Source organism: Rhamphochromis longiceps, linkage group LG15, assembly GCF_057381845.1.
Source record: "Rhamphochromis longiceps isolate RC_006_pf linkage group LG15, R_longiceps_female_GT1.1, whole genome shotgun sequence".
Lineage (NCBI taxonomy): Eukaryota > Metazoa > Chordata > Actinopteri > Cichliformes > Cichlidae > Rhamphochromis > Rhamphochromis longiceps.
In genome coordinates, this window is record NC_140571.1 from 40,883,846 (window position 1) to 40,897,462 (window position 13,617).

Sequence of the window (13,617 nt, forward strand, 5' to 3'; positions counted from 1 at the left end):
GGAATAAATTGCCATTTCTTTAAATATACTGTAATTTTAGCATTTTACTGACTGTTATTGATGTATTCAGATGTTAGGTGCTACAAAAGCAGGATTGGCCCCATTCATCATTTCTTATTTTTTTGCATATTTATCACACCCAGATGCTTCAAATCACCACATTTTTATATTTGACAAAGATAAAGAAAAAAAAATCAGACTCAGATTTATTGTCATTCAATTATTGACATTATATCAACAAATAACCGATTCTTTAGGTCTTGGCATTTTCACCAAACAAGAGGTGAAATAATTAGCATAAACACTAGAATAATCTTTAAAAACAAAGCATTAAATATGCCAAATAAAAGTAACGAATAATCCTCATCATGCCATCTGACTGGTTACAAATTCATTTTGCAACACGACTACAACAACATACCGCCAGAAACATGAAGAGCTGTCTTTACTGGGAGACTGTGACTCCACTGTTATGGATGTAATAATTGAAAGTCCTCTGACTTTGCCTTGCACAAAATCAATAGAGAACAATTCATTGAGCAAGCACAAGAGTGGATGTCTTTAACCCTCATCCACCAGAGGATGTTTTAAATCAGCAGACATGTACAATAAATTCTGAATTTCTGCCTCTCCCTCTGAGTCAACCAGCAAGCCGATAAGAGAGGAGACAGAAAGGCGAGAACAAAGTGGGTGCTGCCAACAAGAAGGCAAACAAATGCTAACACTGCTGCTACTGCCAAAAAACGCCCATCCCCACAACTTATTACCCTTTTCTTGGACTCATTCAAGGTTTTCATCATCTGCCGAGCCACCACACCCCCAGTGAAAAGGCCCTGAATGTGTCTGTATGATTAGATGGTGGATTTAAAAAAAATGAAGCAACAAGATTGGGCTTTTCTTTTTCTGCAGAAAGACTAGAAATGAAGCTTTGTGCAGGTCCACTGCTGTGGCACATTTGACAGGTCTGGCCTGACTGCTTTTGTGTCAGCAGCATAAAGGGGATTGAGAGAAAACACAAACCACGTCACTGTGCTGTTGTGGCGCCTGGCTATTAGTCAACGTGACGGTCTTTGCAGATGCTAATGGGTTATAGTGTGTCCAGGCCGGCCTCCCTCGCTCCCTGAACATGGCTATCTGATAGCACAAAGGCCTTCTGCTGAAGGTTGACTTTTCCCCCTTTCTTTTCATGACTGCTAGAGTCATTAGGCTTTTTTCTTTTTTTTCACTTTGTTTTTAAGAAAACAGCGGGATATAATAGTAGGACAGAAAGAAGCATTTTCATGTGTAAAGCCTCAGGTGATGGTTCAGAGGCTGATGCCCTTTGAGTAATGCAAGGATGCAATAACAACCAGGCTCTTGTGAAAGAAGAGAAAATGCCCAGAAGTGGAGGACCTCTGGACTCTGACTTATTAATCAGGCAGAGCCTCTCCCTGCTGCCTCAGGCTACAGTGAGTTTCAGTCTGATCTGGGATAAGATAGCAGCCTGCAGAGTTTGTTCAAACCCGGGCCAGGGGCTTCACTCCAAACAGCAGCAGCCAGCTTTATGATAAAAGTACACAACATGATAAATCCATACATAGAACACATAGACGCTTCATCAAACAGGGAAGTAGCAAGCTTGACATCACCCCCGACTTGTTCTGTCTTCAAACTTCAGGCTGAGTATTTTTACTATTGCCACGAGTGTGCTTTTAAACCAGATGTGATGAGCGTGGGGCAGATTTGTATGTCTATATGATATTCACCTGTCAGCCACAAGTAGGCTGTTTATTCATTTCATTAAATTTTCATTCAATAATGAATGAAACTAGTGATTGAGACCACAAAATTATCAGTAAAGCATTTACTGAGAAGGTAAATAAAAAAAACATCTGTCTTTTATATACGGTTCATGTTACAGAGCAGACAAACACTGAAGGTTCAGACAGATGGAGTCTCGACTCTTAATATTTTATTACGTACACCTTGCTGGTACTGGACTAGATCCCCTTTACCTGCCTTCATTCTTCATGGTGCAACAAGATGCTGGAAACATTTCTCAGATATTTTGGCCCATGTTGACATGATAGCATCACACAGCTGCTGCTGCTGCTTTGTTGGACATCTTTCATGAGATGCTCCTGTTGTACCTCACTCCAAACATGCTCTACTGGTGTGTGATGGCTGCAGCTACAGCCATACAGTGGTAATATCTACCAAACATCAGGGTGTTTTTTGTCTGCTGATCAGCCACCATTTATTTCCCCTTTGTCTCTTTAGGCAGGTCTGCTTGTTTGAGTTTGTATTATTGGGTGTCATCAGCTTTTGAGTAGAGTTCTGTTACTTTGACCTCTTCTATGGGCCCAAGATTTAGATTTCTCTGCATAATTTAACCACGTTTGTGTTTGGGTTAAACAAAAAGACTTTAACCTGTGCCTGGCTTTCCTTCACTGCTCGGTCCATCACATGGTGACTGTGGAGGCCATCCGAGTACAGTAAACTCAGTTTTGTAACATGGTGGTTATCCTGCTTTCATGTTGTTTTTATGCTTAATTCTGCCATCTGAATGTTGCAGTAGGAAATCAGACTCAGAAGAACAGGCAGCATTTTTTCTTCTTTTCCCTGGTTTTGGTGGCTCTGTGTTAATTGTAGCCTCAGTTTCCTGTTGTTAGCTGACAGGAGCGAAGCCTGCTGTGTAGCACATCTGCATCAAGGTTTGCCATACTGTGCACTGACAGATGCCTTTCTGCATACTTTGGCTGTAACAAGTGGTTATTCCAGTTAATCATGTCTAGAGTTTCTGTCATGTGATTGGCTAAATAGATATTTTTATGAATGTGCAGTATAGGTGCACCTAAAGACTGACAAGAATGGAAGGAAACTACGTACAGTTAGTGTACTGGAGGCATTATAAGAGAATCATAAAGAATTCTGCCTTAAACTCATTGGGAAAATTTATTAAGAGCAAAACAGCCGAATGAGATGACAAGAGGTTCTAGTGATTCTAAGAATTTACTTTATTTCTCTGTGACCAAGGAAATGAATGATTATTTAAATTGGAATAGCAGTTTGTAGGACGCTGAAGTGCTGGTTAATACAATACCCCCTCCACTGCTGGATGGCCAGAACAGCTGCTCTGTGGATTAAACTGCAAGCTAATAAGCTCACAGTGATAATGTTCACATGCAAACAGGTAGACTGCACAATTTTAGTTTACCCGTTAGTCTATTAACATTAAAACAACCTATTAAAGTTTTTTTCATGTAATTCAGAAAATCATAGCAGCACAAAGCTATCACGAGTCACCCAGAAAAAGCAATCATCTTGATGATGGTACCTTAAACAAATCAGAGGGTCACGATAGTATAATTAGTCATGTTTTGGATCCTGAATATAAAACTGTTATGTCAGTGTAGACTCACCTGAGTAGCATTGTTAGAGGCCACTAGCATGAACCAGCAGGCAAAACTGCAAAAAGCTTCCAGTGCTGCAAACATCGGTTTAACGCTGACATGTCATGAAACAACCAAACAAACGAAATAATGATTTCTTTATTTGTCAATTTTATTTTCAATTTGTACTTTTAAACACAATTTAATAAATAAAGCACAGCGGATGGGATACACCATGCAAACATTATTTTCTACAACATAAAACACGTTTTTGAACCAACTCAACAACTCTGTTACACAGTTCTGCGTTCAGGTGCTGTACATGATAGTAGCTCCACGACTGCCCATTAAGTTTTATATTTTATCTTTTCCCCATGTACAGATAGGAAGGAAGGAAGAGGAACTAACACGGTCTCACCACCCCCCCTTCAGGCAAATATAAACAGTTTTCCCAGCTTGGTACAATGAGCAGATGTCTACGTGGGTGATGGAGGTGCAAGATAAGAGGGGCTGAAGATAAGAACGAGGAAAGAGCAAAAAGACTGGAAACGAGTGGCTGATGGGAGAATCTGTGATTTGACCAAAGCATTTAAAATCTTCCCTTCCTCTTTTCTTCTTTGTGCGCGATCAAATGCTTAAGCTACAACAGCATAAAGAGGGGACAATCGTGCCTGTGCTGCATACACAAACATTACCGCAAAAGAACATGAAACCTGGTGTAGGTTGGAACCAAACCCACCCTGAGTGACTGGACACTGGACCGGGATGGACTAGACGAGTCCACAGAAATGTGCGATAACTGACAGATGATATCAGCTCTGATCTTTCAAAGGTTATGTAACCTGTTGTGTTTGTTTACTGAAAGCGCCTCAAGCAAACTGCAGAGGTCTTTTTAGTAAGGTGTTTACATTATGCTTAAGTATTCTAAATTAATTAAGAATTAATTTAGAATACTTGTTTTTGTATTGCACAAACCAAGAAACGCCACATAGACAGATCTGCATGGACTCAGACATTTGAGCTTGGAGCTAAATCAGGTAATTGTATGCAAATACTTAATTTTTGCTAATTAAACTTCAAAAGAACCAAATAATAAGAAATAAAATCAAAGTGTTGCATTGTATATTGTATATCATATCCTCTTAATCCTGCAAAGAAGTAGTATGCAGTATTAATTGACTATGTTCTGCAGGTTGCAGAAGGAACACCTAATTTAGGGGAACATATAGCCTGCATGGAGAATCCCCTCGCAGCACAGAGAGACAACGGTAAGTGCTTTAAGTTGGAAGTGCAACCAAACTAAACCAAGACTTGTTCTGTGCCTACCAGCCTACTAACTTGGCATGTTTTAGGAGCACCAGGTGAGACAAAAGGAGCCAATGGCAATAGGGTCTCTCTGTACACAGATCAGTGAATACACACCTGCATAATTACATATACACAAAGAAAACCAGGACATAACGTAAAGTGGAAAAGAAATAAGAAAGTTGGAGATAAACATGTACACAATTTACTCATTTATTGAAAACAAGCGGTCAGACGTCTGTCAGGACTCTGCAAGCTTCTTATTAGGTTTGGGCTCCTGTACAGAAGTCCCTCTGGTCACCCCAAGAAAAAGTTACAAGAAAATCGCAGAGAAAGCCTGAAAACTGTTCCTTCATCTTATCGCTCTGTGCAGGTCCGTCTCTCCATAGGTGTCCGCGGGGTGGAGGGGTGGGTATGATGTGTGTGGTGAGTGTTTGGGGCGAAGACAGTCATTTACAGATGAGTCGTCTTTGCTCAGTGCATTTCTCTGTTGTGATCCAAACTTTATTTTCAAGAGCTCTGATAACAACAAGAATATAAGACGGGCTGCGTTTAGTGAACAGGGCATCAGTTTGGTTAGGAGCTGACAGTTACAGAGACAAATACCTGGTTCATCTATTTCTCCTTGTGAAGAGCTTCTATGAAGGCTTCAAGTTTCTCCTGGATCTCACGAACTTTCTCTGCAGAGAAGCAAACGGTGGGTTTGTTAAGAGAACAGAATCGTCAGCAAACACAAAATTAGCTGGCAATAACTTCAGTAACTTTAAAATTGTTTGTCCTCCACTAATAAAAGAAACCACAGAGGTAAAGTTAATATATTACTGGGAACACGTCATACTTTTTAATCTCCGAGGACCTGGCGTCCACGTATGTGGACATTACACTTTGGGTTGTCTAGACCAAAATAATAAATTTTGCTCTACAAGGGCCTGATATCCACTTATGAGGATGTTATACTGCCACTGTTCTATTGAAATTTGAAGCAAATGTCCTCCTACGGGGATCTTATTTTTCTCAGAAACAAAAATGAGGTGAAAAGAAAAGAAAAGAAAAAAAAATAAAATCACATCATTCTTTGTTTTTACATTCATCAGGTCCCAATCAGCCCAAATAGCAAAGAGAAATTAAAAATGAATGCCATGAAAGAGTTCAGGTCTTAGGAGGTTAATAACACAGTAAAGTAACATGTTACTGTACGAAATTGAGTAATTAAAATGACCTCCTAAGACCCGAACTCTTCCACGGCATGCATTTTTAATTTCTCTTTGATATTTGGTCACATTGGGTCCCAATGAATGTAAAAACAAAGAATTACCAGAATTTTTTTTTTACATTATTTTTAAGAAAAATAAGAGCCACATATGAGGATATTAGTTTAAAATTTTAGAGCCTTGTAGAGCAAAATTCTGTATTTTGGTCAAAATAACCCAAAATGTGATGTCCACATATGGCCTGGTCCTAGGAGGTTAAAGTTACAATTATGTTGTTACTTGTGTCGAGCAGTTCTTCAGTTATCAGCATGTCAGGCAGACAGAAAGCAAATAAATAGAATGTAAAAAACAACATGAGCTGATTTCAGTTCATGACGATGTTATAATATTTATTTATTGTGATTTGCCTGCCACAGAGAAAAAACCCCACTTAAAGCTTTGTACATTATTTTTACAAGAGCACAACAATGAAGTTCAAACTGCATCCAGGACAGAAACAACCACATTATTACTGCTAACACAAACTCAGCTCTTTGCAACCATCTGCACAGACAGCATGCTAACACAGAGTGACCCAAGAACCCAGAGTGATGCTGAAGCTGACTGTATGCTGACACCAGCCCAGCAGCCAGAGCCTGAACTTAACATAACAAAGGCAGTGATGACCAATCTGGACTTTAAGCCTCCGTTTCTACCTGTTCATGTTTCTAAGGTAGAATCACTGTGAAGATTGCTCTGAAGTCTCTCTGTGAATGTGTTCATCTTTGCGTTGTGTTACTGGCTTTGTGTTCATACTTAAATACTAAGAGAAAGTACGTACGTGTCCTCGTTAGGATGGGGATTTGTGTTGGCGTGTGGAGATGTGACCTGAGATTTATACAGTGAACTGGTAATTATGCCACTTTGGCTTTCAGATCATCGTACATGTGAGGAACATAACAGTAATTAATGAGTTGTGTGACGAGTAATTAAATAACGTACTGCATTACTGTTAAAAAAAAGTAGCAGCTAATGAATTCAGCTTTTGTTGAGTAATACAAGTTATCTGATTTGTCTTTCTCTGTTACATATACAAAAACTATAACTATGTGGACAAATACTGAGCTTTTATTTGCTTGCAGAACTTTACTGTGATTTCCTGTGCATCAGCCAATTTTCTTTAAAAACTGAGAATTTGATTTCTGCAGCTTTTGCAGTTAAGAAAACACTAAAATGTCAGTAAACAGAACCAGGATGAGGTGGAGGTTTAATAAATCTGCTCTCATTCCTGTGATATACCTCTACAGTTAGACACTTCAACACATTCTCCACCAATACACCAGATGGTCCCCTCTGACAGTGACAGCAAAACCTCAAGGCAGGCCTCCTTCGCACATCATGATGACGGCTTGCGTACCCATTCCCGGTTAGCACGGACCACATCAAAGCTCTCGCTCCCCCTCCCCTTTTTAAAAAAAAAAAATTACTATGTACCTTCAGGGCAGACACGAAGAGAGACACCGTAACAACAACATTTCACATCAATGGGGGTCTACTGAAGAAATAGTCACTCACTTCTTTTCGTGATTAAACTCCTATTGTCCTGAGACTGCGTAAGACGAGCAATCCTTCCACCCAACGTGTACTGTCACACGAGATGAGCGAGCCGTCTAAAGCGGACTTAATCGCTGATTAAACAGTGGTGGAAGGAAGTCTGCGGGCCAGCGCGGGAGAAAAGGAAGCCGTGGCTTGCGATGCCAGCTGTACCTCCAGGCCCGGCTGGCTGGCTGCGCAGCTTCTCTGTCACCCTTGTTAATCTGTCTGGATCTCCCCCAAGCACAAACTCAAACATGAGCTCTGAAAAACAAACTAGCAGTGCACTATATTGATCAGTCAGCGGCAAAGAGATCCAGAGACGAACCATTGTCGATTGTTTTCCTACGAGGCAGGCCGCAGAAAACACGGCTTTTAAAAGACTTTTAAAGAAGATAAATCACTGAGGCTTGGACCCCGGAGCAACAGTGACCAAAGTGTCCATTTCACATCAGTACAAAAGTGATAACTGCGTGCGTGCTTTGCAGTGAAACTAAATATCACACTCAGGCGCTTGTTTGCAGCCCCCCCTTTGAAGGGAGCATGGCTGCTTAGGTATCCTTTCCTTGATTGATGGGAAGAGAAACAGTTGTTGGGAGAGATGAAGGCACGCCCACACTTATGTCCTACAAAACTGAAAACTGGCAAAGCTGAGAAGTCCTAGATTACAAAAATAACCTAAAAAAAAAAAAAAAAAAACACAGACACACACACACACACAGGTAGGCAGAACTGAGAAAAACTGACTGACAGCCAGAAAAGCTTGGCTGTGAGACGCACACACCACCCAAATGTCTTGAAAACCAGCAAGCGCTGCACAGTCATGTCACCTCCACCTTTTTTCACCTTCCCACACATTTACCGCTGGCAGGTGGCAGGGAAAAAAAACGAAGGAAAAAAATCCCCGGCCTTTGATACTCCGTTAACACACTCGGGCAAAATGGCAGGGCGTTAGGGGGAGATTACAACACCTAATGGAGGCATTAAAGGGGGCCTGTCGAGGTGCACGCTGACAAGTCGCTGCAGCAGGTGTGGGGCTGAATGAAACCTAAACCTCTGGTATGCCATTCGAACACGCAGCGCACAACAAGGCACGGCTCAAAGGCTGCTCGCAGAGTTTGGCTTCACAGGCTGTGTGTCCTGACCACAGGACAACATAACTCAATCCGACCCAATAAGAACGGGATTAGCAACATCTGTCCGACGTGAAGAAAGAGATGGGAGTTATGGGGTGAAGGGGGAGGTGAGGGGGTTTTGGCTGGTGTGAGGAAAGGAGGATACTGGCTGTCAGATCATCAAAAACTTGGGAAATCCCCTGGCTCAAGCTTCAAAGCTTTGCAGTGGGTTTAGATGTGGCTGATGATAAGGTGCTCTATAGAGCTTCAGCATTTTAAATATAGACTGCTTAGCACAGGTCAAACATTAAGGATCCTTTCCAGCTACCAGGCAGAGATGCTGAGCTCTGCTAGCTCACTGGAGGCAGCAGTGGTCTAGAGGTGAGATTAGGGGGTTTGCGATAAAGAAAAGACACTAGTCTAATTTCCCGAACCGCCTGAGAAAGCTTACACTGGGAGGGTGAAATCCACTCTTCTATAACACCTGCTGCTGAGGCAACTGAAAACCCATCACTCATCCAGTGGACCACAGTATTATCTAACTCCTATCAAGTTAAGTAGATGTCATTACTATTCAGGTGTATTTAGAGAATAATAGTGGTAGAGAGCTGCTGAATGCAACTCTTTTTCGCTGCCTTGGGGGCGAAACGGTAATTTGCCGGTCACCATTATATTTTGGAAATATTCGACAATGGCTTGTTACTGCATTACAAATGCTATTCAAACTTTATTTTAAGACTCTGACATCTGGGCCTGTAGGGAAGCTGTCAGAGCTGGTTTGGTTGATTATGTTGTGAAAGGGTTACAGGCTTCACGCCGACAGTTTGTTTACTCTGTTACAAATTCATTGACGGGTTTGTAAACTTAAAGCTTTTACCTGTGATTCTGCTTAATGTTTACGCAGAGACAATGTTCAGCCCGCTTACTGGTCAGGACGGGAGCAACAAAAGTAAACACAGGAAGCAGGTGCTGTGTTCTGGACTATTGGACAGCATGAAGAATTTACATTTACAGCTAGTTGCTAGCCCATAGAGATCTTTAGCTTGCCTCATCCCAGAACAAGAAGCTGTTTTTAGCTCATACTTACAATGTACACCTGGTAGTTGTTCAGATCGAGGTCGGAGCACGTTCACACCATAAACGAACCGCTCCGGAGACCCTCCGAAGGGTCTCAGTGCGGCTGTTCTGGTTAGCACCCGAGTGTGATTACTGTCTTCACCTCTACGCAAATGAACTGCACCGAAGAGGAAAACAAACCAGTTCGATTTAAGCAGACTAAACACCACAGACGTGAAAACACCTGACACATGGAATAGCAGGAAAGCACTCTGATAAAACAGGCTGGTTGCTTGTAAAGTTAGATCCGTGTAAAAAAACCAAAAGCATACATGAAGTGTAATGGCTTCAGGTAGACTGTAGCGGAGTTTGCAGTAAAGCAAAACGTTGATTTATGAAGTAACTTGCTGTAATTCATCAGTTCCACTTGCAGCCATGCTCAATTAGCTGTACATCAAATAGCCATATATATTTTATTTAGACTAGATGTAGATCAAAGGAGCAAAGCCCATTTACCATTCTCTTAAAGCAGGATGCTTAACGACTTTAAAATGAGCAGCTTTCAGGAGCCCAGGAGGACACGGGTGGATGTGAATGGCATCTTTCAGAACAGCCAATATTTTCTGTGGATAGAAACTGTGAGGAACAGATATTTATTCCCTCCTTTACCATCTGTTTGCTACCAAAGGACCGGATAAAAAAAAAAAAAGGCCACAACAAGGCTTTCTTTTCACCGTCCTGTGGAAACGCAACAAAAAAAGTGGACAGAGTCACCATTGCCTGTTCCACACTGAGCAGTGGGAGTAGCGATCTAAAACTCAATTTAAGCGCCTGTTTACCTAAGAGATGAGCCTCAAAACACAGTCATTCAACCGCTCACCCCTTTATCTGGTCATGAATATTCCCATAATCCTCTGGCCTCTATCCCAGAGGCCCCTTCTTTAAGATGCTTGGTGGTGTGTGGGTTACCAAGTGTGGAGGGACTGGCAGACTAAAAGAAAGACAGGGGAGCCTTTTCCGTAAATCCTCTTTTTCAAGGCCTTCCCTCGGCTGATCTCCACATGAAATGATATCTCATTCACTCTCACTCTGTAGAAACCCCTAAGCCTGCCATGGCTGAACTGCTGGCAGAAGGACTGATCCCGAAAGCCTTTAATTGACCTGTAATTAGACTGTGTGGCCCTGCTGGACAAGTAGCCACCACAGAGGAGAGAGAAAAAGACCTGGGGGAACTGCAACTTACTGTGAAGAAGGAGGGGGAAAAACCTAATCCCCTTCCTCTGGGATGTGGTCACTCTTCTTCATTCAATGTGAAAGGGAGGGAGCAGTGAAGAAAAGATGGCTGTCGTGAAAAAAGTGGCGACAGAAAGATTTCGCTGGATGAGTTTGGCGCCAAGGTTCAGGCTTCTTTCGCATGCCGCTCTGACAGGAGAGCAACAGTTTGCAGAACGGCCACTGGAGAGAGTGGCGTGGGGGCTTGGTTCCTGTCCCGGCCTGTCATCATTCACGAAGAAACTTTTTATAGCTCATGACTGCCAAGGTCATAGTGTAGGTGGGGACAGCGAATATTTAACTCTCTGGCCTTTCCTTCTCCGAAAGCTGATCTCTTAATGTAACAAACAGAAAAGCCATTTTCCTCAGCATGCTATTGCTTGATTTGTCACTAAATCTGGATAGTCACGCTATAACAGAAACTGGTCCATGGGAGACCCCGGGAGTGCCGGTATGTCAACAGCCCTAACGCCATGTCAGTGACAGAGCAATGAATCAGCCCTCGCACTTGAGTCTCTTATCTAGAAAACAGATGCCTGTGAGAACGCAGTTTAACCTGGGGAAAGACACAGAGTGGTCTGAACAGGTCAAAACGTGGGGTCAGCCAAAGGGCAGTCTAAATAAAAACAGCAAAATGCTTTGAAAAGAGCCAGGTGATGACTGCTGGTCAGACTTTTAGTGCAAAAGATTGTAAAACTGGGGACAAATTTGGAATAAATTTGCATTTTCGATGGCTTTAACTCTACGGTACATAACAGACATATTAAAAATATATCAGGAAATTCTATAAAACAAGTCTGAGACAGTAAATCTGCTCATGACTCATGGTGTAAATCACAGCTCGTCAGGAGTAGACGTTTTCCGAGACTCACCTCGTGCACTCAAATGGAGGCCAGTTGTGAGGCTAAGTGGCAATCAATCACGAGGATCCACATGAGCCCGGGAATGTGAAGCAGAGTCTGGCTAAACTGATATCTTGTCATGATTCCTCAAAGAAACTCCCCTGCACTGAATCAGCCACAGGTGTGCGGCTAAGGTTAACTGCCAATGAACTCTGCATTAAGCACATGCAAGTAAGACGGGGCCAGCGTTCCTCATCCCTTTTCCACCCTCAGGTAAATACATGCTTCCAGCTGCTCTGGACTCCACACACCTTATATCGATATAACACCGGAAAGACAGAAAACGCCTAAAATACCTTTGAGCCACAAAAACTTGGTAACTTAGTGAACTGCAGGTGTTTTACCTGCAAAGATGGAGAAAGTAGCACCGTTTCCTCTTTTAGTTTACAAGTATTCTTGTAAAATACGCTGCTCGAGAATCCCTTTTATTTATAAAAAACACTTATGCAAACCAGCCGGCATAATAGATTTTTTGGAAACCTAATGATTTCATATTTGCGCCTGTTTAGTTGGACCATTTCCTTGCAAGCTCTCCAATCAATCCTACATTACTTTTATAATAGTATAATGGAAACAAAATGCATCATATTGGCAACAAATCTCTCGCATTTGCACCACATTTTTATTTTGCTATACTGCAACACAGAATCCACAACAATAAAAATCCATTATAAAAAACAAAAACAGAAAACTACACCATGTGCTGTTTTAAACTGCCTACAAGAGAGAGCGTATGGTTTTCCCATTACCTCATTTTAAACAGCACCTGATGTCAGAGCTTGGTGTGTGCATGTGTGTGAGTGACACGGCGATCAGTGGGAATGGCTCCCCGGTGGCCAAACTGTGCTGGGAACATGTGAACAGAAGCCTTGCTTTTCCCTCCCATCACCACACATCTTTCTCTTTCCTATTTTCCCACACTTAACTCTCTCTTTCCCTGAGGGGAATGAGAGATGGCTTCACAATCTCCTTCATTTTTTCCCCTTTTTTTGTTTGCATCACCACTTCCATCATCACCTCTTGCCTGGTTGTCATCTAAAGCACGCAGCTTTTTTTCCTGCTTCTGTAGTCCATTTGATTTATTCACAGATCTTCTATCTAGGGAGGATATTTCCAAGCAGACAAACGGGTGTTACGACGCTGTGGTCTGAATAATGCAGTCCAAAGATTAACAACAAACTGAATAACACTGGAGCTGTTTCAATGAATGAAACTCAATTTTTTAATCTTGTACTGCTTGCGTTTCTTCCTCTTTTTCTAAATTAAACGGTGATGCAAAGGTAATTAAGTCCTCTGTCTAACCCTGTTTAAACAAATGCTCATGACTAATGATCAGCAATAACAACAGCTTGTCAATCATATGATGGGCATGCCTGTGTGTGCACAAGTGTGTGTGTGCAAAACAAAGATTCCTGGTGCTTGACATGGGAGGATGGATAGATGGATGGATGGATGCGCCAGAGTGCAGGAAGGAAGCGAGAAGTCAGCGAGGAATAAAGGGGAAGAGACAGATGATGGGAAAGTGGAAAGAGAAACAGGTCTTGACTTTGGTAAACGGTGGCAGCTGGCTGGTGGGAGAGCTTTGATAACAAGAAAAGAAAGAGCACAATGAAAGAGAAACCAGTAATACACAGCAGTTGGAAAAAACTGTTGATGGTATTATAGCTGGAAGTAACAGAAAGGAGACTTGAAGAAACAGTTAAGCCGAGCAAAGGTAACGAGGGAGTAACTGAAGAAGAGTGAGTATAACCGAAGCAATCCACTGGACAGTTTCAAAAATTACCTTGAAAAACAAGACAAGACGCGTTGAAAA

At 41.9% G+C, this 13,617-nt stretch overlaps 1 protein-coding gene across 4 annotated transcripts in view; it reads right to left on the reverse strand.

Moving 5' to 3' along the window:
* Positions 1–3,522: 3,522 nt before the first annotated feature.
* The window catches only part of opa1 (OPA1 mitochondrial dynamin like GTPase), a 35,457-nt gene continuing 25,362 nt past the window's right edge, over positions 3,523–13,617 (reverse strand). For all 4 annotated transcript variants that reach the window (XM_085381893.1, XM_085381891.1, XM_085381892.1 and 1 more), the window contains 2 exons: positions 5,283–5,356; positions 3,523–5,195 (listed from right to left, as the gene is read on the reverse strand). In XM_085381893.1, the coding sequence (XP_085238019.1) occupies positions 5,292–5,356 (65 nt within the window). In that variant the 3' untranslated portion in view covers positions 3,523–5,195; positions 5,283–5,291. The remainder of the gene's footprint in view (positions 5,196–5,282; positions 5,357–13,617) is intronic.